Genomic DNA, 25,963 nt, shown 5'->3' on the forward strand with positions numbered 1-25,963 from the left:
CAAATCATATAAATTGTTCACAGTGGTATGCACCAACACTGTTTTCAGTTGATTCATCTACCATTCTTTTCTCAACAAAATTGAGTTTTTTTTTTTTTTAATTGAAACATATATATGTGTATACATACATTAAGCAACTATTTGATAACTCCATAACACAAAAAAACTCAACAGAAAGCAGAACAGGTTGCACTCAAACTAAGGGAGTCTACAACAAGAAAATCAGAGATCCTATAGAGACAGAGAGATTTTTCATAGGTTGGTACTAAGCTATCAGCCCTAGGGCCTATACAAGCCTAGCCATAACAATTCCCTGGCTATTTCTTCCCACACTATTTACTTCCCTGGACCCGTCTAGCAGGGTGACGGACGTGATCCCCGGGGTGAATTTCTTTTCTCCCATCCAATCGTCAAGGTTCCTTTTGAAGAGGGCCAAAGAGGCACTATGCTTGACATGTACGGGCAATCTATTCCAGAGTCTGGGAAGTCTCTGGGACAAGAACCTATCCCTCCAGCATGTTTTGTTTATTGTGATGACAAGGTTTAGATCCCTGGAGCGTGTGGCTCTGAGGGATTGGGATTTCTTTAAGTGTAGCATGTCCAACAGCTCTGGGTTTGACATGGCCTTGTATGGTAAGCAGAGATAGCCTCCGAGTAGACAATATGCAACAGAGTATAGCTGGAGTTTTTTAAGGCGGTCAGCATAGGGCATCTGCTTTAGGCCTGTGATTCTTTTAGTGAGGTATTTCTGCTGCCTTTCCAGTTGCTGCAGACGTCTTGAGAGGTACATACCAAACGGGGCATTGTATTCTATTAATGGGTCTAATGAGGGATGAGTACAGTGGGACAATGACCTCCTTTTTTCTGGAAGAAAAGCCCTTAGTGATGAGATGTGCCACATAGAAGGATTTCCCGACTGTTGTGGTGATGTGATTATTGAAGATGAGACCACTGTCCACCTGTGTCCCTAAGTCTCTTATCACACTTTTGGTGTTTAGTGTACTGCCACCTATATGGTAATTCACGGGTACATGTTTTTTCCCCAAAGAGGATAACTATACATTTCTTGGCATTGAGCTTGAGCCCATGGCTCTGGCACCAAGCATCTGTTTCTGTAAGGCTCTTTTGTAGAGTATTCACATCATTTGGGGATTCAATAATGGCTCCCAGTTAGCAGTCATCTGCGAACTTTGTTAGTCAGAATCCCTTAGTGTTGGGCCTGTACTTCAGAGAAGTAGATGCCAAACAAGAGCGGTCCCAGGACTGAACCCTGAGGTACTCCACTTGTCTGGAGCTGGATTTGAAGTTGGCTACTTTTACAGTGTGGGTTCTATCAGTAAGCCAGTTAGCAACCCATTGGGTAATGTAGAAATTAAAGCCCAGTTTAGTAAGTTTATCTAGGATTCCAGAGTGGGGGGTGGTGTCAAAGGCCTTGGCAAGGTCTACATAGGCTGCGTGGACCACCTTACCCTTGTCCATGGCTCTGGAGACTGATTCAAAAAAGTCAATCAGGTTCAGGAGACAAGATCGGCCCTTCACGAACCCAAACTGGGTGGGGTCCAGTGTTTGAAGTTTGCAAATGTCTTTGTTTATAAGTTCCATGATAATATGCTCCATGGCCTTGCAGATAAGGCTCGTCAGATGGACGGAATGGTAGTTTCCGGGATCCAAGGTGGATTCCCCCCTTGCGGAGTGGGATAACTGTAGCTCTGTGCCACTCAGTGGGCAAAAAACCTGAGGTGAGGCTATGATTACACATGACACTTAGGTGAGGTGCCAGTTCATATTGTAGTTCATGTAGTACACAGCCTGGGATGCCATCTGGTCCCATGGATGCTGTAGCTTTGGACAGTGCATTTTTTACCTGTGTGGCCATTACCGGAATTTGGCAATCTTCCAGTATTGAGATGGGCCATTTAGGGGGTGAGAGGGGGTGAAGTTGGCACTGAATCGATCTGCCAGGATACTGGCAATATCCATGGGATCAGTATATTAAATGCCATTCTGTTTTAGCTCAGAGCAGATTTGAGCATTGTCATTTAGATTCTTGACAGTTATAGAATGCCTTGTGATTGTCTTTGGAATCTTTGGCAATTTTATTTTCGTAACTAGCTTTGGAGGATTCTATGAGGGATCTCAGTTTCTTACTGAGGCTGGTAAGGGAGTTTTTTGCATCCTGGGATTTTCCTCTTTTCTGCAACAGTTTCTTCCTTTTGTTGTAAAGTTTGTTTATGGCAAGGGACCACCAGATTGGCTTCCTTTCTCTGGATGAGAGCATCTTGGTTCTATTTGGGATGGCACGATTCATGCATGAGTGGATGTGCTCGTACAGTGCATTAGTGTAGGATTCAGCAGTTGAACTTTCAGTTCCTGTCTGCATGGGTGTCATGAAGTTTGTCACTTCTGACTTGAGTAGCATGAAGTTGGCTTTTGAGAAGTTTTTTATGGAGGTTTCCTTACTGGGGGTGGTGAGGGTGGGATGTGGATGTTAAGGGTGATTAGCTTATGGTCAGACCTGACTAACGAGGGGGGTGACCATAGGTGTGGAACATCAATTTCTCATGTTGGTAATGAGCAGGTCTAGGATACTGGAGCCCCTGGTGGGACTATGGATTAGTTGATCCAGGGCGTTGGAATTTATGAATTCCAAGAACCGTTGGGCAAAGGTGTTGGTACATGAGTAGTTTTCCCAGTTAATGGCAGGGTAGTTAAAAATCACCCAGTATTAAGGTGTTTGGTTCTATCTTAATATTTTCCAGTATGTTTAGAAAGGTGCAGTGAGAATCTTGGGGTATGGTGGGGGATCTGTAGCAAGCTACAATTTGGATTGCAGTCTTACCTAGCGTTAGTTGCACCTGGAGAATTTCAGACACATTGTGTTAGGCAACTAGCCTGGTGGTGTGAATATCCTTGGTGAATACTGACACTCCTCCACCTTTACTGTTTCGGTCCTGGTTTGGTGGCCGAAAAATGTGGTAAGAGTTGTAGCCTGGTAATGCAGGGGTGCTCTCTGGAGCCTTGAACCAGGTCTCAGTTACTGCACAGATATCGATGTTCTCCATTTTTAGGAGTGCCTCGAGAGAGTGCATTTTGAGGTTTAGACTTCTAGCACTGAGTAGCAATACCTTCAGATTTTGCATGCTTGTATCTGTTACGGTGGTGGTTTTGTCCTTTGAACTTTGCCTAAAAAAGGCACTATAGGGGTGGCAAGAGCCTTAGCCAGTAACCTGAATCCCAGGGGCGACAGGTGCAGACCATCTCTGGCAAAGCATCGCGGTCCGTCAATCATTTTGTCCCAGGCAGAGAGATACTGGATCCCCTCTGAATGACACCAGAAGCTTAGCCAATTGTTGAAGTCAATCATTTTGTCCTTATATTGTGGTATCATTCTGGGCGAAGGCAGGATGCTACTCAGGGCTAGGGTCATACCTGCCTGGGCCACATGATCCGAGAGCTCTTCCATGTCTCTTTTCATGTAGTCCAGGGAGGTACGTCTCAAGTCATTCACTGCAACATGGACAATGACAGAGTCATATTTGTACTTGTTGGGGAGTGACTCGAGTGCATGCGTTATGTGGTGGATCCTGGCACCAGACAGGCAGCTGACTGTAATTTTCTCCTTGTTCAACCTGGCGAGTGGGACATCAGTGTGCCAGACTATAGAGTCACCAATGACTAAAGTGTTAGGTACCTTGTCTTGCCTTAGGGGCTGTTGCTGGGTGGCACACTGGTGTTGTGAACTATGTGACACTGGTTGTGTTTGGTGTTTGTTTGCGTTTCAGTTTTAGAGGTCCTTGTTGCTTGGGCAGGTTACAGTTAAGGGCCTCTGCATATGTGGATTTAGTGTTGCTATATGTGGGTGTTGGTGGTGTGGGTTTAGAAGGGCTATGTGTTCCTTGAGGTGTAGTGTGGGTGTTAACCTTCTCCTCTTGACTGTCTAGCACAATCATGGGTGGAGAGAGCTTTGCTTCCATTTTGGCTACGTAAGTGCATCTCTCACAGGTTGTAGTGTTGGGTGGTAGGAGGAGAGGGTCGTCTGTGTACATGAGGCAACTGCTGCATTGCCCCAGTATGCCCAGATTCATCAGGTGGACAGGAGAAATCACCGGAAGCTAAACCTTGGACATGCCTGGTTTGGAGCTTTTTTTTTTTTTTTTTTTTGTAAAGTACAGCAGCTGTTTTCCCTTATCTTAGCAAGGTACTTTGCAATTATAGGCTGTTTAGTGCCTACTATTATTTTCTCCTTATTAACAAGGAGAGTTGAGTGCTTGTATCAGTTTAAGGATTCCTAGTGCTTTCCAGCAGATATTAGAACAAGTGCTAGTCACAGAGATGCTTCAAAGGTAAGATGAAAAAAAATGCATACTGCAGTGTGCACTAGAGAAGTTAGATGTGAAAGTAGGTAACTTAAGTTTTACCTGTTTAAAAAGTTAAGGTTTAATGGAGAGTTACTATTTTTAAAACAGCAAGATGGATTGAAAGGGGTGGTCACTTTTGTATTCTGGTACTATGGAGCACAGTAGGATGGCCAACACATTTAAATAGTTGAAGGGGAGAGATTTCAAAAATGATGATTTCGTGATTACTAACACAAGCCAGTGAAAGCAGAGAGGAAATGAGATATTTGGTCAGATTAACATAAGAGGCAGGCAACTAGAAAGACAGTGGTATTTAACTAGACAACTGTAACTGGGTGAGAAAAAAATTCTGAAAAATTTCTACCTGACTCAGAAGAGACAGAGCTGTGGTCTCGTTTGAAGTTCTAATATGCTGTTAAAGCAGAATGCAAGTAAAACACAAGGTAAAGAAAACAAACCACAGTATTCAAAATATAAAAAGGCAATAAAGTAATACAAAATACAAAAAAATAAAAGCAAACTAACCTTTCCTTCACAGCAAAGTGTAGCAGAGTCTGGATGAGCCTTTCTGGTAAAGCTCTGAAATGTTTTATTTTACCCCTTAAATAGAAGGTTTAGTTCCTAGCTCCACCCCCTCAGTTCACAAATGATTAACCTTAAGTGACCTCTTCTATCTTATGAAGGAGTCCTTAACTGATCAGTTCTAATTTCTGCCCGACTCAGAAGAGACAGAGCTGGTAATTATTAAGAAACATTTGTAAAAATTAGAGGAATGTGGAAACCAAGGAAAGGTACGAATGGAAATATTTATGGAAAACTTAAGTATGCCAAGGTTAGTGGAGGAGGAGGCTCAACATTTAACTAAGATGGGAAGATCCATCAACAAGGAAGTTTCAAGAATCAGATGGTATTCTTGTGAAAGTCTGGAAGTTGGGATTGAAGAGAGTAATAAAGATCTGAAAGGTTTTTATAATAGTATTTTAAAGTGGGGACAGGAAGCACCAGCAGCTTGGAAGAAAGCTGTGGTAGCTTTATTACTCAAAGCAGATAAAGACTCTTCAGATCTAGTTTCATACATACCCATTCTGATTTGAAACCATGATTATAAATGCTTATGTCTAAACAAGTTAATTGAATGGCAAAGGTGTTACCAAAAATTGATAGGTATTAATCAATGTGAATTTGTGGAGGTGAGGCAACATCTGACAACACTAACAAAACAAATGTGATCCAGGGGGATGCAGAAGGTAAGAATGTTACTAGCGATGGTTGGTCTTGATGCAGAGAAAGTATTTGAGTCGGTTGGGATTTTATGAGTAGGTCAATGGCAGCATTTGCATTCCATGATACAATAAAATATTAATTAGGAAGATATACGAAGGGTCAGAGATAAAAAAAAAAAAAAAAAAAGTGGGAAGGTTCCTCTCTACAACCTATGTTGGAAAAGAGGAACCATGCAGGGTTATCCTCTTTCACATTTGTTACTTGCTTTCATATTTAGAACTACTGGCAAAGAAAAGTAAGTGACTCACAGATTTAAGGATATAAATGGTATAGTAATAAAAAAACTTATTATGAATATGATATCACTAACAGATAAATCCATAAAATTACATTTTTTTTTATGGAAAATTTTCCAGTATTGTCTAGGTATAGCAGTAATGAAGATAAAACAAAGGGTACAGCAGTAAACTATGTACCCAGACATGACTTATTTCAGCAATACCCATATTAATGGGGATAAAAGATTGAATATTTAGGTGCATAGATTAAAATGAATTCTATTATGGCAGCTAAGGAAATATGGTAAAAGTTGAAAAGACAACAGTGACGAGAAACATGAAGCTCTTTATTATGGATATAGCTAGTAAGACAGAAGCAGTGAAAATGTTTTTAGTCTCTCTACTTTTACATAGAAGTCAAGTACACTTTTATCAACCAGAGGAGTTGTTGTTGCTGTTGATAAAAAGTTGAAGGAATTTAACTGGGAGGGGAAGAGGGTAAGAGTTAAGGATAACTTGATTCTTCACTTAGAGTAAGATGGTTTAGAATTACCCAATTTGAATGGATATTTTGAGCCATGCAGTTGAGGCTCACATACACAACAAATGCAGAAGGTTAAAAAAAAATCTAAGTGGAAAGGGATGATGAAACCGGTAGAGACTTTGACAAATAAGGAGATAATAGAGCTTTGGATGCAGGTGCTACAATCACAGAGAATATTACATTTATAGAGCTGAAGAAATTATTCGAAGAACTAGGCCAACAGAGGAATGGAGAAATTAAATTTTAGCAATCATACAGAGTACAGAAAATAGGTAAGAGAGGGCTGGAATTAACTAGATCCGATCCTGCTGATTTAGTGCTCCAGCTATGAGCCTTTCCAAATTATTCCCTTCCCATAGTGCTCTGCTCCAGCTCAAGCCTTTCCAAATTATTTCCTCACCATAATGCCTTGCTTCTCTAGACTAGCTCGCATTGCATTTGATACCTGAACCTTAAGTGCACTTGCACTGTCTTTGATCCAAGAAGAAAGGACCTTCGGTCCTACAGACCAGCAAGGTGATGGAGGGTATGCTGTTGTATCAAACAGGCTGAGATGAAACTTGTACACGTACCATAAAGATAGATCCTTCTATATCAGATCAAATGGACTAAAAGAATAGGATATATGGGTCAGAATCCCCAGCTATGCGATTCCTGGGTGACCTCAAGGCAAACCTTTCAGGATGAAAGCTCCAAAGGAAGCACTGGCTCTGGAAATAGTCTATTTTATAATGCTTAGCAAAAGTGTGAACAGAAGACTGTGTATCTGCTTGAAAAATACCTACTGTAGTTTTTACTGTGCAATCATAAATCGGTCTACCGCAAATCTGAATTATCTGAAAGAGAAAACTCATCAGGGTTACCCAAATGTGATTAAATCAGCAGCAGAAAGGGAAACTTGTACTGTCAACCCATCAGAGAGCATCAAGCCACTGTAGAAGATCTAAACCAGACTGCCAATACTTCCAGCTATACAGGAAACAAGAGAGGGAAACTATGGGTATCCCTGTGAAGCCCCCCTTGAAAACTGAAATTCTGGTGGAAAGCCAAATCCCAAATTTTATTCCAGCAGTAGAGTCTACCAATTCCAGATATTTACATGGGAACCCCATACGTAATAAAACTAAGAACAAGTAATCTCATTCTACCCAAACTTTTTTCTTTGCTTAAACTGAACAAAAAATGCCTGTCTGCAGCTCTGATTGCGTCTTCAGTTCAAAAAATCTTTATCGTGTTATCAAACGTAAAACATCCTGGTACAAATAAGACTGATGTAAGTGAATCATTATGGGGGGTACCTCACAGTTCTCTTCACTAATACTGTCAAAAAGCTTTTAGACAGGATTCAAAATAAGAGATAGTTAAGTGACTACACCTGCAAATGTTTTCCACAAGCTTTACAATGATGGAAATGCATTTTTTTCTCTATGGGTGGGACAGTGCCTGTGGAAAGAACATAACTGAACAAAATGATAAAATTCTTTAGAAATAGGTCCAGGCGTACATAAGCCATATGGTCTGCAGGTTGAAGGTGGGGGGATTATTTCCTTCGGACTTGCTGCAGGATTATTTTCACCATTATTTCTGGTGTCTGAGCTCTTGATTTAGTCTTGGAAGTGTTAGCCAAGCCAAAACTGTTGCTTCTTCTGCTTTAATGCCCCTCCTGAAATTCTTTCCAACCATAGAGCTGTGTAGAATACTCAGCATAAGTCAAAAGAACCTCCTTAACAGTGTCTAAATATCCCTCACACATATATATTTTTTACCTTACAACTATCCTGCCAACTATTTGCTACATAATCTTTAAATCCAGAAATTTTGGATAAGATGGGTTACCTCAAAACCTTTCAAGTTTATCACCCTCCTTGCCATATTCAATTTATACTCCAGCAATTTCTCAAGTTCCCCCTTAATTCTTGAATGCACTGACAAAATTTTCTGCCTTGGCATATAAATTTGTCCTGGCCCCTTAACAGATCTGCCTGACAGTCCCCTTCACTAATGGGTATGCCTCTGTAAAGGCAGTCTCCGTGTGCTCCCTTAAAAGATCTGCTTATGCTTCTATGAACAATACCATTCTTTGGGGTACCAAAGTCCTTCTTGCCATAAAAGCCCGTGCCAATTTTTATGACAAGTCATTCATTCATGCTAAAACCACCACTCCTTGCAAATAGAAAAAAAATAAGTTTTAATTTCTAATGCCCAACACTGTCCTCTTCCATATGGTATTTTAATACAGAAACAGGGCATGGGGAATTGGTGAACAGTGTCTCCAATGGGAAATCAAGTTCCTTGGTAATTAAACTCTTACTGACTCTCAAAAAATTTAACAGAATTGTAAAAGTATACTAAAAAATAGAAAAAAAAATGTGTGTGTTCGTCTAAAGCTGAAGACAACATGGAAGTAGGCATACGACTATTACAAGGCTATAAATCAATAACAGCCCCAGAACTTAGTTTAACTTGTACTTCCTTTAAAACAGCTTCTTAGCTGACGTTCCTGGCCTTAGCCTGTACGTCTCTAAGTGACTGTGTGATAACCTCAATAACCCACTGAACTGCAGTCAAACTAAGCCTTAATGTAAAAGTAATGTCTTTCAGCTTTTCCCGGTTAGGGGTCACCACAACGGAACTCCGGTCCACTAATGATTGGCAGTGGATTTTTATGGTGCCGAGTTGCCAGCCCGACGCCCAACCTTCAAAGAAAGCACACCCATTCACGCTCGCACCTACCTGCATGTCTTTAACATCACTCGACCGCGGCGAGGACATGCAGACTCCACACAGAAAACGCTCCAGCTGAGAATTGAAAATACCTTAGGAAGCCAATGCCATACAAAATGTGAAAACAATGGAAAAGCACAACACTGAGTCAAAGTGTCATGCATTCAACAGTCATAAAACAAAACTAAGCCTATACTTAACCCACACTAATTACACTGCAAATCCAGTCCCAGCAGTGCCCATAAGACAATAATCCACTTCTTGCCACAATCTCCATCATTAAGGCAGCAAAATATTGCTGCTGCTGCCATTGTACTAAGTATTTAAATCAAACAAAGGCACAGCACCTATCACAGCTTACTTATCCAAGCCTGAAGATAAAGTCCTTGCAATACTCCCATAGTAGCACAGCCCTTTGACTGTTTAGCAATTCTGGCTTAAAGGAGAGGACTCTAATAATTTCTGTCCTGGACCCTGCATGACTATCTGCAGTAGCCACCAGCTCCTTTACAACACTGATTATGTTAACCCCAACAGCACTTCATCCACTGGAAAGCAGAGCACTGGATCTCATCAGTCAGAAATACCTTCAGCTGAACTGAATATGAAAGCTTAAACTTCTCCCTGTTTTGCTTTGGTCTCCAGGGAATAGTCATGACCTTCAAAAATTATTTCTCTCATTTTCACCACTTTCCCCAGGGACCAAAGAAAGCACTCTCTCTGAGAGTATATGAGACTAAACAGAACAGTACTGACCATGGCATCTTCACTCAAGCACCATGGCGGAATACACACTATACCCACTCCAAAAGTAGTTCTTCCTTTAGTACCCTTAACCAGACCAACTTATTAGCGCAAAAAAAAAAAAAAAGTTACCAGCTTGCATCCATTCTAGAACGCCAGCAAATCTGACATCGCTTGTGACATTGCAAACATACAAATCCAGCTTCTAAGCATCCAAAGTGAGCTTCCGCAAAATTTGTTTCCTTCACTGCTTCCATGTCGGTCAGATAATCCTTGATGTTAACTGACACTTCAGTGTCACTGTCTGTTCTACAATATGACCCATTAGGGAGTTACTCATCTGAATTTCAGATATAAGCAACTTACAGTAACACTTTGGTTTTGAATCGGCTCTGGATTCCTGTCTCTCCTGCTGCTGGGTGGCACCTTGTAACAGAGGAGCTACAGAAGACAACTTGCAATTTCTATAACAGCTTCTTTCTGGCATTCAAGGCCTCGTAACATCAGAAACTCCATAAACCTAGTGCCCTCTATCCAAAGCAGTTGTTTTCAAGATTCAAACAATTAAAGGACTGACAACAGAGATGTGTTAAGCAACACAGATGCATCTTAAACCAACAAGAAGTCCCCTAAACTCTAATTTCAAATTTCTTTTTTTTTTTTTTTTTTTTTAAACATCTCTGAAGTATAAGCAGTAGTTTCATCTGATTTGCGTTTACCTGACACTTGCCAAAAACACTGGTACAAAATTAATTTACTTTCAAAATACTTTCTAAAACAGGAGAAACCTAGGTAACCGATGCAGAAGGAATAATGTCAATAAAATTAAAACGGTTTCTCTAAAAAGGGACTTAAAGTATCTTGTTTTAACATTATCTATGTAAATAGCATTAAAATGTTATTGTCAGAAAAACTGTTACCCTTCTCCAAGTAAGGAACTTGACATGCTTATCTGAAAAACAAAATTCAAACATGCTAACACTTTCGGCTCATTTTTTCTGTCAGTTCTGTACCTACCACCGCTGCACCTACCACCTTTCCAACATCTTTGTCCTATAAGGCTACTCATTTCTTATCTCACCTGTATTGGTGCTGGGATGGCAGCAAGGCAGTGCAAAGGTAAACATACAGCCAAACAAGCAAATGTTTTTGATCCTGGCTTACAGAATTATGTCACAGTTTGATATCTCTTTCTTAAAATGGTAGCACCAACTTGAGTGCATAGTCCAAAAGCTTGAAAAAAATCAAACCTAAAATAAAATACTGAGTTCAAAGCATTATCACCTTGTTTAGCAGGCAAGTATACTCCAGTGCATGTTTGGGCTTGTGTCCCCCATGCTTCAGTTAACTGTCAGCACTACAGCACACCAAGCTGCCATCACTGTGCTCAGAACAGGTAAGCCACTGTCATCTGGCCAGTGTCACCTGGTCACCACCTTTGCTCAATCGCTCCTTTAGTTTCTGGGCTGCTAATCAAATCTAGGTCACACATTCAAGGCTTTATCCTTCTGCACCATGAAGTCTCATTTTCTATACATACTTAAAGAAAAATCAAAGTTGCTGTAACAGTCAAGTGAAACACCACTAGAAACATCTGGCCTGTTCAAAGTTGCCTCTAGAGAATGACATCCCAGGTAAGGAAGCAGAGGCTACCACAGGCAGACTGAACTTCAAAGATCCATGAGGCCTGTTTTTTGACCACAGTGCCAAGTCCCACACTTTTGCTTTGATCTCTGAAGCAGTCTTGAGCAAGTTGCTGCACTAAGTCCACTACTCTGCTAAACACAGGGTGTTGAAAACTCTAAACTCCTCTCTTCACAAAAGACAGTGGAAGAACGGTGACACTGAGATCTGCTCTGAAGCAAACAGGAGAGTTTTATGATGGCCCCTAAACACTGGAATTAATGACAGACAGTGATGTGCTCTGCCACTATGGCAAAGAAGTCTGGCAACCACAAGCCATTAGACATTTGTAAAGTCTATGCATTTTTTTTTAGACAATGAATATGCAAGAAGATTCCAAAGGCACATATCAGGAGATATCAAATGCCTGGAAAGAACTGAGAATCTTGAAGAAGCATAGGTCCCCAGTGAAGTAGCACATGGATACTGTGCATGGGCCAAATCAGGCACACACACACCCTGACTACAGAAGTCTGAGATTTTTGAGGAAAGTCACAGGAAAGGCCTAGAAATTAGTACACACAGGTCCATCACAGGAGATACTTTAAAAATATAAACAATGACTGCATATTCTTTTACAGGCAAAAAAGCAGTGGTCTTCAGCATGTCTTCTGAAATCAAGTCGCTTTTTAAAAATATCAGCTGCCAAAATAGACTTTGTAGTCTGCATGTCCTGAATTCAACCAAGGTTAATACTACACTAGGCAATACAGGTCTGGCCATTTAACTACAGAAGCAAGGAGTGCACTGTAAACTACAACAACAAAAAAAAGAAATAAGTCTGATCACTCAAGTGAGATACTACGGTGGACAAGCCAATCACAATACAGTACAGTATAAAATATGGGAACATTTCTTGAACAGTTGAAGATCTAAATTAGTTAGAAAGTTGCTAATGATTATAATTGGTTTCAAACAATGTGCAAATCGGAAAGATAAATGATCAAACTAATTTTGTTAATTTTTTTAGTTTAATACTGGTGCGTGCTGCCCAGAATGTTTTAAGCACTAGATTTGTTAGTGTAATTTTCTTTCTACAGCACCTTCCTGATTTAAAATAATCAGCTCAAATGGCACTGTGCTTTTTAGTATCACTGAAGGAAGTGAAACTGTTTACAACAGAAGGCAAATGCACAAAAGGCAAACATAAGAGAAGAATAGGACCATCTCCTTTAAGAGCCACTATATTAAAGAACCACAAATGAAACTAATTTTGGATATCCTATACCTGAACTATAAATTCCAGCTGGCAAACTATTTTGCTTCATATTTTTCAAACAGTAATGCGCAGCGTTAACAAGGACTATATTTGCCTTTCAAGGTGAACTAAAACAAATCATTAATATGTTCCACAATAACTGTAAAATTACAGCGATATGAAATTGTAGAACTATGCAGTGTGAAAGTTACATTCTCATTTAAACATTCTGCAGATAAAAGGCTGGAAAACAGGTGAGTGTGTACCTACTGACAGATAACTGGACGTAAGATAAAGTAACCTAATTTTCATGATGATGCCATTATCCTGTTGTCTTTTATAATTATGTTTCCTACTAAAGTTTACCAAGTCCAAAATTACCTTAAATGTACAATAGTACACCTGACAAACCCCACACAATTCTACAACAGAGATCAGTAACTCGCACTAAAAAATACCCCAATGTTCTTCCATACCTGTTATCCTGAAGTACTTGAGAAGCTTACAGAAAAAAAGTCCTTGCAAAGTTGACCAGCAGAGATGTTTCTCTGTCTCCTCTAACTAATGCCAACAAACAGCAGCAAAGAAAATCAAGCTCTCCCTCCAAACAACAAAAATCATGATTTATCTCCCAAGGTGTCTACTCTAAACTAAACTGCTACACAGAAATCTCTCAAAAAGAGAACATGACAGATTCAACAATGATGTCACATGCACAGGTCACTATGATGATGACAGGCTAGCAAAAGTGAAGGCATTCTCCCCATCTGCAACATCACAACCCTAATATAATTAGTGGCTCAATTAAGGAGGAATAGCTGGAAGAAGAAGAAACTGATGAACCACTAGCCAGCTCTCATTCCTTGGAGTTGAAGCAGAGATTTTAAAATGCCTGACAGCCCACTGACAAATTTTTGGGTGCTTGCAACAAACAGCAGTATGAAATGTGGGGACGGTCTGCAGTGAAGACATGTATATAAAAGAATATTTAGGCTTCTCACACTGGTGCCACACACATCACGTGGCAAGGTAGGGGTGACGTATAGATTTAGTTTTTATTTATTGACATTTGTTAACCGGGTTACTCCAGCTGTGCTAGGAGCTCTTTTTCAGTGTTGACCCGAGGAGAAAAGCTCCAGTTACAGACAGTTTAAGTATACATAACAGTTTAGTTTATAATTAAAAACAATTATTATTAGCAGTAAAATTTAAAGCAATTCACAGTGATAAGTTAAGAGGCATAACAGGGATAAGATCAGTAACCCAAAAAGTACAAATAAGTACTGTACTTCAAAAAAAATTTTTTTTTTGTTTACACATAGCTGATGTATAACTGATGTGGTAAGGTGTATAGCAAGTTGTAGTATTTTAGGAATAGTACAAATTATGAGGTGTGAGAGATACGAGTGCATGAATGGGGTGGAAGGGATATCTAGAGGTGTAATGTGATGTTAGAGAAAAATATGTAGGAAATAATATGCTGAGAGGATTGTATGAGATTGTGGTCGAAAGGAATTGTATTGGAGTGGTAAAAAGTATGCTGAGAAGTTGTATGGGATTATGGAATACAGAACAGTACTGGAGTTAGGTAGGGTCATGACAAGTACAAGTTTTGGTACTAATAAAGTGTAGTCTGAGTTCTTTCTTAAATTATATAGGGTGTGTAATGGAGTGTAAGTGGGATGGGAGGTTATTCCATGCCTGGGATAGGGTGGCTTTATACAGTACTTTGCCGATAGTCCTTTTGGGTTGTTAGATGTCAAGGAGTTGTCGGTTAGAAGTACGAAGTGTCCGAGTTGGTGTGTAGATGGATACCAAGGAGGAAAGGACAGGGCAGGAGGATGGTTTATAGAGTGAATAATTTGTAACTGAGATAGAAGTTGTTGAGGGAGTTCTAGCCATTGTAGTGAGATGAGGGCGAGGCAGTGGTGTGAGTTATTTGGGGAGTTTGTGATGAATCTAGCTACTTTGTGGTAGATGTGTTGGAGTTTGGCCAGGGTAGTGGATTGAATATTAGTTAGCACTGGGGTGGCATAGAGAAGGGAGGGGAGAAGAAGAGCCTGAGCCAGGGACAGTCTAGCATCATAGGTCAGGAATCTATGGTTTCAGTAGTGCATACCCAGCTTTTGGTGAGTTGGTAGAAAAACTCTTCAAACTAACATTGGAGATGAGCCCTCATACATTTGGAAACAATCAAGTACACAGATGTAAACCTGGGAATGTGGTGATCACAGGGAACCAAAACACACATTTTGCTATTATGTCACCTACATATTTCTACTTTAATATGATATCAATTGCTCTTAACAACACTGCACATGGGCCTACAGGAAGAAATACCAGAAATAAGTTGGTATTTTAGTTCTTCAGTACCAGGACACCAATCTATGTCAAGTAAAGACCCAGATGAAGTCCAGTTTTTAGGATTACACAATGCAATAACGTTATGATGAGTGATACAAATGGTCAAATGCCTCAACTTAGATTACAACATTATACTAATAATCATAAAGTATTCCGGGCCACCAGAAATAAATTTAAAGCCTTTCCTCTTTTCTACTGTTGTTACACTTACTGTTATGATGTTTAAGAAAATGCATTTCCATATGAGCCAAATAAAACCTCTATCCACATAGCCAAACTTAAATATTAAGATGGTTGTGCATATCCCTCATACCTGACTTGTGGCTGCAAGACCCTAAGCAGTACACTAAAAAGCTTTATAGTGAAAAGTTCCTTTGTCCTTTTAAATATAGTTTAGTACTTGTGGCAAGCTTATTCTGTAGGAATGGCTCTTAAAATGGAAAGGCCTATATTCAAATCTCATGTTCCTTCAAAGAGGACATCAGCGGAGAGCAGAAAGGAAGAGTGGTTAGCAAAGATTAGAATCCCAAAAGGGAGTGAGGGGAGTTGTGGTGGAGGTGCAGCCGTTCAACAGTTGTACCTTGTCGTGCTCCTCTTTGCTCAAGCTGAGTGCAAGTTGAAGCTGCATATCATCTTCCAACTCTGGAGGTGGCTATAAAAGAAGTACCAACATGAAGAAATTAGACAATAAAAAACAGACTGCTGAAGCTCAGGGCATAGCTATCACTTCAGCCATTGGCATCAGCACCAGTACTAGATATCACGCAATAACATTATTACACTTATAAGACCATCAAACCTGTGAATATATGCAACAATGTTATTACATAATTCATTACTCAGAACCACACAATAATATGCAATAGTAAGTCACTTAAGTCTGATCTGACACTTGTTAGACATGCCATAATGCTACTGAATCTCAAAAAATTATGCACAGCGATAAGACTTCAAAGTAGCACAGTTAGTGCAATAAGGTATGATGAACTGCACATTTACAAACTCAAACTGTATACAATTACATGCTGAATCCTCAGACTACCTTCTAACGAGCGCAGAGTGGGTGCCTATGTCACACTGCCAGCACAGCTATCTGGAATTTTGTAAATAATTCTATGTCACTTGTGAATATTGATATGATTTATACAGAAAAAGAAGTCATGTACTCAGCATAACGTTCCATCTGAGCAGTTCTACTTCATTTGTCTTCAACCTGTGGGATACCGGATCCGAGCCGGCAATCTTACTAGCATCCGCTCCGAGCTCCAAGCTCCTCCCCTTACCCATAATACACCTCCACTACCTTCCAACTCCCAGATTGAGTTTACTGATCCTTATATTGATAGCCCGACCTGATGACTTATGACTGCAGCTGCAGGCTGTTCACATGACAAGGTCCGGGGAAGGAGGAAGGGACGGTTGAAGACAAATGAAGTAGAACTACTCAGATGGAATGCTATGGTGAATACATAGCTTCTTTATCTGAAGTAGTTTACTTCATTTGGTCTTCAACCTGTGGGACAGACTCCCCAGCTACTACACTCCTGGGTGGTCCTCATGGAAGGATATTCCGGAGCACTGCAGAACCAAAGGATGCTCTCCTTCTGGAAGTCAAATCCAATTTGTAATGAGAAATAAATACATGAGATGAGAACCAAGTAGCTGCAGAACAAATATCATCCAAAGAGACTCTAGACCAAAAGGCCGCAGACATAGCTATGGACCTAGTGGAATGAGCTTTCACCTGACCCGGAGGAGACATGCCTCTGTCCTTACAGACCTGGAGGATGCATGAAGAAATCCACATAGCAATAGTGTCCTTGGAGATAGGTTTACCCAAAAAGGGTTTATAGAAAGATACAAACAATTGATCAGATTTACGGAATTTTTTTGTCCTGTGTAAATAGAATCGTAGCTGTCTATGAACATCCAGCAAGTGGAGTTTGTATTCCATCTTGTTAGCAAAATTAGGAAAGAAAATTGGTAAATTGATGGTTAGATTGATATTAACTGGTGATGCCACCTTGGGAAGAAAGGAAGGACTGGTCGGAAGGGAAACCCCATCTTTATGGGAAAATCATATAAGGAACTTTGACGGACAAGGCCTGCAGTTCTGAAACACTTTTTGCAGAGGTAACCACCAGAAATGCTGTTTTCCAAGATAAGAATTTTAGGTCTGTGGTTGCAGCGGGTTCAAAAGGCGGAGCAACCAGAGCTTGAAGAACCACAGTAGAAGGTCCCATGGGGGAACAGGATCCTTGACAGGGGGGTGTAACAGAAAAGTCCCTTTGATAAAGGCCTTACACAGTCTGGAGGAGGCTAGAGAGGCAGAATTCTCACCCACATGAAAATGAGAAACGGCAGCCAATTGAACCTTGACAGAAGAACTAGCTCCGTGTTGAAAAATCTCAGCTAGAAAATAAAGAATGGCAGAAATAGGAGCCGTGCAGGGGTCTAATCTCCTTTGCGAGGTCCAAAAAGAAAAACATTTCCATTTACTGGGACAAATCTTCCTGGTAGAAGACTTATGAGCAGCCACCAAAATAGACCTAACTGAAGATGATAATTCAGGAGTCCTAGCGATCATGGGAACTGGAGCAGCCAAGCTGTGAGCTTCAAATTGTCCAGGTTCGGATGAGGAACCCCCGATGGGTGTGAAATTAGATCCTGAATGGGATCCAAGATCCAGGGTGGCACCAGAAGTCGAGACCAAAGGAAGGGAAACCATACCTGGCAAGACCAAAACGGGCAATGAGGATCACTTTGCTCCCCCAGTCAATGAGCTTTCTGGAGAAACCTCAGAATAAGAGGTACTGGAGGGTGAGCATACAGATGAACGGGAGACCAAGCATGGACTACAGCATCTCTGGAGGGCTCCTCCGGCAGGGTGTTCAGAGTGAAAAACTCACTGCACTTCGCGTTTTGGAAGGAGATGCGAATAGATCGCAGCAAGGCTGACCCCACTCCAGGAAGATCAGCTCCGCTACTGAAAGCTTCAGAGACCATTCATTAAGCATCAGAAAAGCCCGACTTCACTTGTCCAACAGAATGTTGGACCATCCCGGACTGTGCGTTGCGATGCGAAAATTGCAATGGTTCCCAGAGAAAGAAAGGCATGAAGGGCCTGCAACGCTAAAAATACCACCCTCATCTCTAGAATGTTTATGTGCAAGTTGGTCTCTACAGGGGACCACAGGCCTCCTGCCCGAACAATGACAGACTCGACTGAGTTGTACTGGATACGACAATGGAAGTTCCAACAGGGGCCATTGCACAGCTAGTGTCCACTGTAGAATTCTCATATGTAACCGGGCACACAGGAGAAGCGTTATGGTCGCCGCCATTGAACGTAAGGCCCTTAATACTGATTCCACCAATGGAAGATGAGAATGGCAGATCAGACAGACATGCATCCTCAGGTTTTCTACTCTGAGGTCAGGAAGATTTTGCAATGTAATGCATTTATCCTTGCCCCAATGTAGTCTATCACCTGGACAGGATTTAGGAGTGATTTGGATTTGCTGATTGTGATCCCCAAATGCAGGGCAAGGATTAGGAAATAATCCCTGGTTTAAGAGAGTAGATGCCCGGTGGGAGCAGTGAGGAGCCCAATCGTCCAGGTACGGACAGACATAAATCCCCTGAAGCCTCAGGTGAGCCGCTACCACCGCCATCACTTTGGTGAACACCCTGGGGGCTGTGGTGAGACCAAAGGGTAAGGCTCAAAATTAGTAATGATTGACTCCTAGCTGGAAGCAGAGAAACCTCCTGGAGCTTCTGTGCATCTATGTGATAGTAAGCATCCTGGAGGTCTAACGAGCACATCCAGTTGCTCTCTTGCAGGTACGGCATGATGGACTGTAGTGTGACCATCTGGAATTTTTCTTTGGCAACTGACAGGTTCAGGGTAGATAGGCCCAGAATGAGCCTCAAGCCCCCCACTTTCTTTGGCACCCAAAAAAAAAAAAACCTGGAGTAGAAGCCCAATCCGGACTGACATGGGGGAACAGTTTCGATAGCTCATTCTCCTAGCAGCTTGGAAATTTCATGTGATGCTGCCTCCCTTTGCATGGGAAGTACTTTCGGGAGGTGTTTGGGAAACTTGGGAGGACCCACAAAGGGGACAGAGTAACCTCTGGATATGATCAGAAGTACCCAGCGGTCTGATGTTATGGACTCCCATGCTGCCATGTGCAAGAACAATCATCCTCCGAATGCCTCCAGAGTAGAGCAGTCAGGACACCCCTCAGGGTTGCTGTGCGGGGCTGTCCGAGAAAGGTTAGAGACCCAAAATTCCTTGGACCCCCCTCTGCCTCTGGGCCGGCGTCCATTCTGTCCCCCTCTGCCTCTGGGGGAAGACAGAGCACCGAGTGTCCGGGGAATACTGTGACTTCCAGAACCACATCTTTTGCCCTCTCTGATTTCAGGAAAAGGACCTTTGAGGGTTCGAAAAGCAGATTCTGACAGCAGACAGAGTCTTCGCATCCTTCTCACTCTGGACTAAAATCTCTTTGACGGTCTTACCAAAGAGGGTGGAGCCGTCATAAGGGGCATTGGCAAAGGACACTTTGAAGGTTTCCGAAAATTGACATAGTCTGAGCCAGGCGTTGCACCTTATGGACACGCAGGACCCAGCTGCCCTAGCCGCTCCTTCAGTAGCATGTGAAAGGAGTCGCATGGACGTATTGGAGACTGCTTCCAAAGTGGCCATTCTCATGGAGAACGAGTCCCTGTCCTCCTGCAACATGGACTTGGGGGAGACTCCTCCATCTCCTTGACCAGGTCACGCTGAAATCTTATAACATGGGCCAGGTAGTTCAGCGCCCTAATAGAAAAGGTAGCTGAAGCGTAAACCCACTTCCCTAATTGTAAACCCACTTCGCTAAGCGGTCCATCATCCGTGACTCTCAGTCAGGAGGATAAACCAAGGAACTCTCCTGGGCTAGTTTCCTTCTTCGTGGCTGCTGCTACCACCATAGCGTCTATGGGAGAGCCCTTGTTCCATGGTGGCCTATCCGAAGGTGAACTTAAGATCTTGTCAGGCCTTTTGAGAATCGGTTCCATGGTGTCCGGCTCCTTCCAGGCCCACGAGGTGACCAGGTCCACCAAGGTATCTGCGAGAGGGGACACCCAGGAAGTAGATGGGCCTGTGCCAAAAGCCTCCAGGAACACAGACTCGTCAGAAGGTTTGGGGGCAGACCAACCTCCCCGTTGGTAAAGGATTTCCATGACGTCTCCAAAGGAGACATCCTCGGGAGGTGGCCTGGGGGAACCTTCCCCATAATCCAAATTCATATCCTCGGTGAGGGACTCAGGGGAGTCCAAGTGCCTCCTCTTACACATATGCTTGTGAGGCACATCTCTGGTGGGGCTCTCTGGGGGGGGGGGGACTCGAAAGCCACTTGAGCCTCAGGGGGAACCGTCTGGGGCTCCTCGAGCACAGGCTGTACCTCTGGTAAAATGATGGGATTCGTAGCAAGAGCCGAGAGGGTCGGGGCGAAGTCCGTGGGGACAGTCAGGGGTCTCGATCCAGTGGAGAAACCCTTTCTACCATGTTGAATGCCGAGGGAGAGCGAACCTCCTGTGGAACCAATAAGGAAGCCGGGTCTGATGATAGAATCAGAGGTGGGCCCGAAGTGGACAGAGCTCTGAGGAAGGAAACCTGACCTGATAAAGGCGGAGCCAATGAAAAAAGTTCCACTCCCTCGTATCTGGCACCCAAGCTCCGGCTCCAAGAGTGGCTCGGATCCCAGCTGGTCAGATCCAACATGCTCCAGGCAGCTGTCTGCGTCGAGGAAGCAGGTACCGTCGGCGCCAACCCCCTGACTAAACCCATCCTGTGATCAGAGTACTCTGAACCCGGTGGACGGATCAGAGGAGAAAAAATCTGTGTAGAAAAAGGAAGCAAGCTCCCCCCTTCTAGGACCTCTTACGCTTCTCCATACCAGATTTTGGCTCTCTCTCCTCCTCTCTGCCTTTTCTGTTCTGCTTCCTCAGGCTTTGAAACAGGAGGTTGCGTCCTAGCCTGGGAGAGAGGAGAAGCAAGGGCAAGAGAAGGAGAGGCAGCCACAGCACCCGCTATGACCGAGGACGAGGCAACCACCTCAGAAGTAGGAAGGCGGCCTTTCAGTGCCAACTTAGCCTTCCTGTCCTTGACTGTGTGCGGGTTAAAACCCACGCATATAGAGCAGTCTGTACTAAGATGAGCCACGCTCAAGCACATTACACAAAGTGTGGCCATCTGTTGGGGACAACTTATGTCCACACTCAGTGCACCTTTTAAACACCAGCTTATGAGCCATTTATACAAGAGGGAAAACAAGTAGATAGAAGAAAAAAACACTTTTCCCACTGAAAACCACACACACACACACACACACACACACACACACACACACACACACACAGAACACACTGAGGGAGAAAGGGAAGCAACTACACTCACTAACTATGCTAAACAACACTAAAGTTTAAACACATGATGCACCAAGTGAGGGGAGGAAAAGGGGATCAATCCTACACTAATCACTATCCTGAAGTTAGAGAAAAAAGGCTTTCTAAAAGCTTTAATACCCACTTACTACTCAGAGCTCTGGAGAACACGATGCTTCAGCTAGCCACAGCAAATAAGATCTGGGGGTTGGAAGATAGTGGAGGTGTATTATGGGTAAGGGGAGGAGCTTGGAGCTCAGAGCAGATGTTAGTAAGATTGCCGGCTTGCATCCGATACGGATCCGGTATCCCACAGGTTGAAGACCAAATGAAGTAAATTACTTCAGATCTGTATGTTATGTACAGAGCTTCAAGAATGTAACCACAGCATACCCTGCTCGAACACAGAAGATTAACTTACAAAACTTCAGGAAAATAAGTTGAAATTAAGTGCTCTACAATTGTGCATTTAAAGTTAGTTTTCAATGCAGCAAGGAGACAGGATGTCTAGGGCTAGAAGTTTTTTCTATTGCCTTGGACAGAAGTAGTTACTAGGTTTAAAATGTAAAAAGTGGTTTATTGCTTTAAGACTTCCTAGCAGCTGCACAGTTCTGAGAAATATGTACTTCTCACACAGAGGTGTTAAATTCTGTTAAGTTTCTATTCAGACTGGGAACTGAAGTCAGGTGACAAACAGCGATGTCATCCAAGCTGACGCAGCAGTAATATTTGATACTGATCTAAGAACTCTCTGAGCGAGACAGAGACTGTGCATTTTATTTTGTCTTGGATCTAGCAAGAACATCCACTCATCACCGCCTTCTGCATTTGCCTGTCAGACTTAGGGAATAGTATCTCTTTTAGCTATAGATAGGAATACAGTAAAGATTAGTTTTGATGTTTTCTGTATTTATTTGAGACTGTCCTGCAATGTTGCTTTAAAGTATTTCCTGTGATTCTAAATGCTGAAGTAACTGAGTATTGTTTTGTTATTTTATTCATTATTAAATATATTTAAACCTATCTTTGTGACTGATGTTTGCAAGACATATTTAAACTCTTAGAGTACTTAAATATGTATTTGGTGACAGTGTGAAGGCCATTCCTAAATAGCCTTGCAAGTCTTGGTCAACACAACCATTTGGATTAATAGTAACATTACACAGTAGGACTGGACACCCTTTGCTAAGGACCTTAATGTAGCTGGTAAAGGGTAGCTGGGGGCAGTCTGAACTATCTTATAGTCTGGCCAGAAGGGGGCACAGCTAGTGCAGCCTTCCCCAGGTGTGTGTGTGTGTGTGTGTGTGTGTGTGTGTGTGTGTGTGTGTGTGTGTGTGTGTGTGTGAAGCAAATCTCACGAGTGTGTGCATGTGAGCAACTTGGGTAGGGACATGAAGCACTCATTGGACAGAGAGGGTGCTGGAGGGTCTTTAGCTTGGCCACTCGACTTGAGATCTCAACCCTATAGTTGTGCCAGTGGTGAGACTTATTGGGGATCTGGAGAAAAAGGCAGAAACCAGCCCCAGACTGGCTGTGGTCTCTGTGCGCTCTTAAGGGAAATTCCACTTTACTGTGTGTGTACTTATCCCATTGTGTACATCCCTCACTGTTGCCAGTGGTGAGGATTGAGGCTCCTTGATTACTAGGCCAGCGCAGGGGCATCACAGTCTAATTGACAAGTACTGTACTAACAAATCTAATAACATTTCTCTGTATTCAGAAAAGGCCTACAAATGGCACTGAAATCCACAATTTCTATCTACGAAGATATTAACAATTTCATCAGCCACTGTTCACCAATTATTAAATAAGGCTGTCCAGTTAACATGTTAACAGTGGGTCCTGTATTACCACAGAAAATGTCAAACTGGCACGTTCCACCATAACTTTGTTTTAGTATATGTACTTAAATTTTGAAATCCATTTCCTGATTTTAAACTTAAAACTCATCCTTGGTATACTTGTGGTGTAACTATTTGACTAGCAAACTAACACTAATATGGAAATAATTACCTTAGACCTCTACATTAAAATGTATGGAAAAACAAACCTGGAAGTGGCATGTGATATCATTTATTAGCATGCCTTCTAAATTCCACACTTCTCACAAAGTAAGAGGCTATGACGACTAGCCAGTCCAAACCTTGTTACTATGCAAAGTAAGCAATTTCAGATCAGCTGCTCTGAGCAATTGATCTCAGTGCATATTCAGCAATCTCTATAGTCACTTGACTAGATGTCAAGAGGAGCAGACTGCTTTATCTTCAAGGAGGGATTTCCTTTTGCAGGTATCTATATTTCAGACAATGTCAAGACACATAGTAGAAGAGAAAGGTAGCACTACAATCAAGTGCAAGGTGGCCAGGAAGACAGTCATAATCAAAGATATAATACTGCGGACTTTATTTACTTCATTCTCTTCATGATCACACCATTGAGGTGAAAGTCAGAAGCAGTTATCTTATGGGGGACAGTCTGTGTATGAAAGCAAAAGGCAATTGAATGATTACAGATGTAGCCTGTTGGGAGAGTTTCATAATCATAGTGAAATGATCATACAGCTTACTGGAAATAGCAACATAACTATGAGATCAACACAATGAAACAAACAACTGTGTTCATATCTTTCACTTCCATCACAATCTAACATCTGAACACAGAAGGTGGCTATCTTCTTGGATGGGTTCATTAAATACTAGGCTAGCTGCCTTTTTGGGCCATTTAAGCCAACCCATTTTCCCTCAAAAGTCAAAATCAAACCCTGTACCTTGTGTCTGTGAGGTAAGTACCTTAACTATTATGCCAAATAAGGAGGCTGTGTGTGTGTGTGTGTGTGTGTGTGTGTGTGTGTGTGTGTGTGTGTGTGTGTGTGTGTGTGTGTGTGTATGTGTGAGAAAGCATGGGGTAGTTACATAAGAGCTGTGAAAAGATTATCGAGTTTTTCAGGTCATGTCCGAGAGCTACAAGCTGAAACACTAGGGTAAGCATTATGTCTCTCATTACCTGGCCATCAGCTACATACACAGAAAGTGGCTGTGCTTTTTTGTGTTGGGGATGCAGGCTGTGTGTGAAGGACAGCTACACGACCACTGTTAAAAGATCACTGCTACAGCTTAAGAGAAGCGATATTTGGGGTCTGACAGCAGCAGGTTGAGGTACATTACTGTGGTTATTATACACATCTGATTTCTTCACAGTAAAGGTCATTCTGAGAAGGGACATGTGTGCACGTGAAAGAAGTTGAAGCTATTGCTTGTTGTATTTTAGAAAGACAATAAGGATACAACCCATATTTTTGCTTTCAAGTTGTTAGTTTACTATAACTTTATGACCTCCCAAACGCAAATGTTTTTAGATTCAGTTTACCTCAAATGTACACATTTTTCTCTCACAGGGGTTAAATACATACTTAATAGTTTAAAAATACAGTTACAATTTTATGAAGTTCAACATATAAACAAGATGACATCACAGAAAATGTCAAAGACACCAATAACAATAAGTATAACATTACCCAGAAAATCAGCAGTCAAACTTGGAACAGTGTAGAACAATTTCAACCATATTCATCGGATACTTAAAAAATGTTCTTTGAAAGTTTAAGTCTTCTAAAAAGTAATACAGCAGTACAATGTAGGAAACAAATACTACAAAGAAAAAAAAAACAGCAGCTACAATAAATCCTGACGTAATCAATGTAACCATTTATTAACAGCCTTTTCCTTAACTCAACACTTTTATTTACTTGTTTATTAACCATAGTAAAGCAATAACTAGTATGGATCATTTTGGGTTCAGCCTGATATACACCCACCATACCTCTCAACTGTCCAGATTTTTGCCTCATATTACTGGTCTGTTCCTCATATAATTTGTGGTTTTTCTAGCAAATCATTGGGATGATCTGAGGACTAAAGTCATCAAATAATGACATACATTTGAATTTCAAACTGCAAATCCTTCAGAAAATGCATGTTAGTACAAACCCCGTTACTCTAGCAACTTTCTAAGTTTGTAAAAGCAATATTTAAAATCTGTCCCTATTTTTGGGCCTTTGTACCCCAATTTTGTCAGACTTTTTCCAGATTTATTGCACTAAGAGGTTGACAGGTATGACGCACACAAGTATACTGGTACAAATTATAGCTGAAAAACTGTTCTACAAGTATTGCCAAAATGTGGTTACAGACTAAGGGCAAGTAGATAGATACAGAACACACACTATTGGATGGTTCTAGACTATCACTACTTCTGGGGATTGCCTCACTTTTCTTTTACATTAACAGAACTAAATCAGCTCTGATGAACAAATTTCTCATGAAGTGATTTAGGACAAAGTGGAAGTGAGGGTAGCCTGATCTGATCTGCACTTCTACTTGAAGGTGCCTTTATGAAAAATACTGCATGCAAAAAC

At 41.7% G+C, this 25,963-nt stretch overlaps 1 protein-coding gene across 6 annotated transcripts in view; it reads right to left on the reverse strand.

The window, feature by feature from the left end:
- EPN1 (epsin 1) overlaps positions 1-25,963 on the reverse strand; it is a 1,407,891-nt gene that overhangs the window by 821,517 nt on the left and 560,411 nt on the right. For 5 of the 6 annotated variants that reach the window (XM_044080709.1, XM_044080717.1, XM_044080688.1 and 2 more), the window contains exon 5: positions 15,698-15,769. The exons of the other annotated variant lie outside the window; for it this stretch is intronic. In XM_044080709.1, the coding sequence (XP_043936644.1) occupies positions 15,698-15,769 (72 nt within the window). The remainder of the gene's footprint in view (positions 1-15,697; positions 15,770-25,963) is intronic. 6 annotated transcript variants of the gene reach the window in all.

The sequence above is a fragment of the Protopterus annectens genome, chromosome 1.part1 (assembly GCF_019279795.1).
Source record: "Protopterus annectens isolate FY-2018-M chromosome 1.part1, PAN1.0, whole genome shotgun sequence".
NCBI classification, from domain to species: Eukaryota; Metazoa; Chordata; order Ceratodontiformes; family Protopteridae; genus Protopterus; species Protopterus annectens.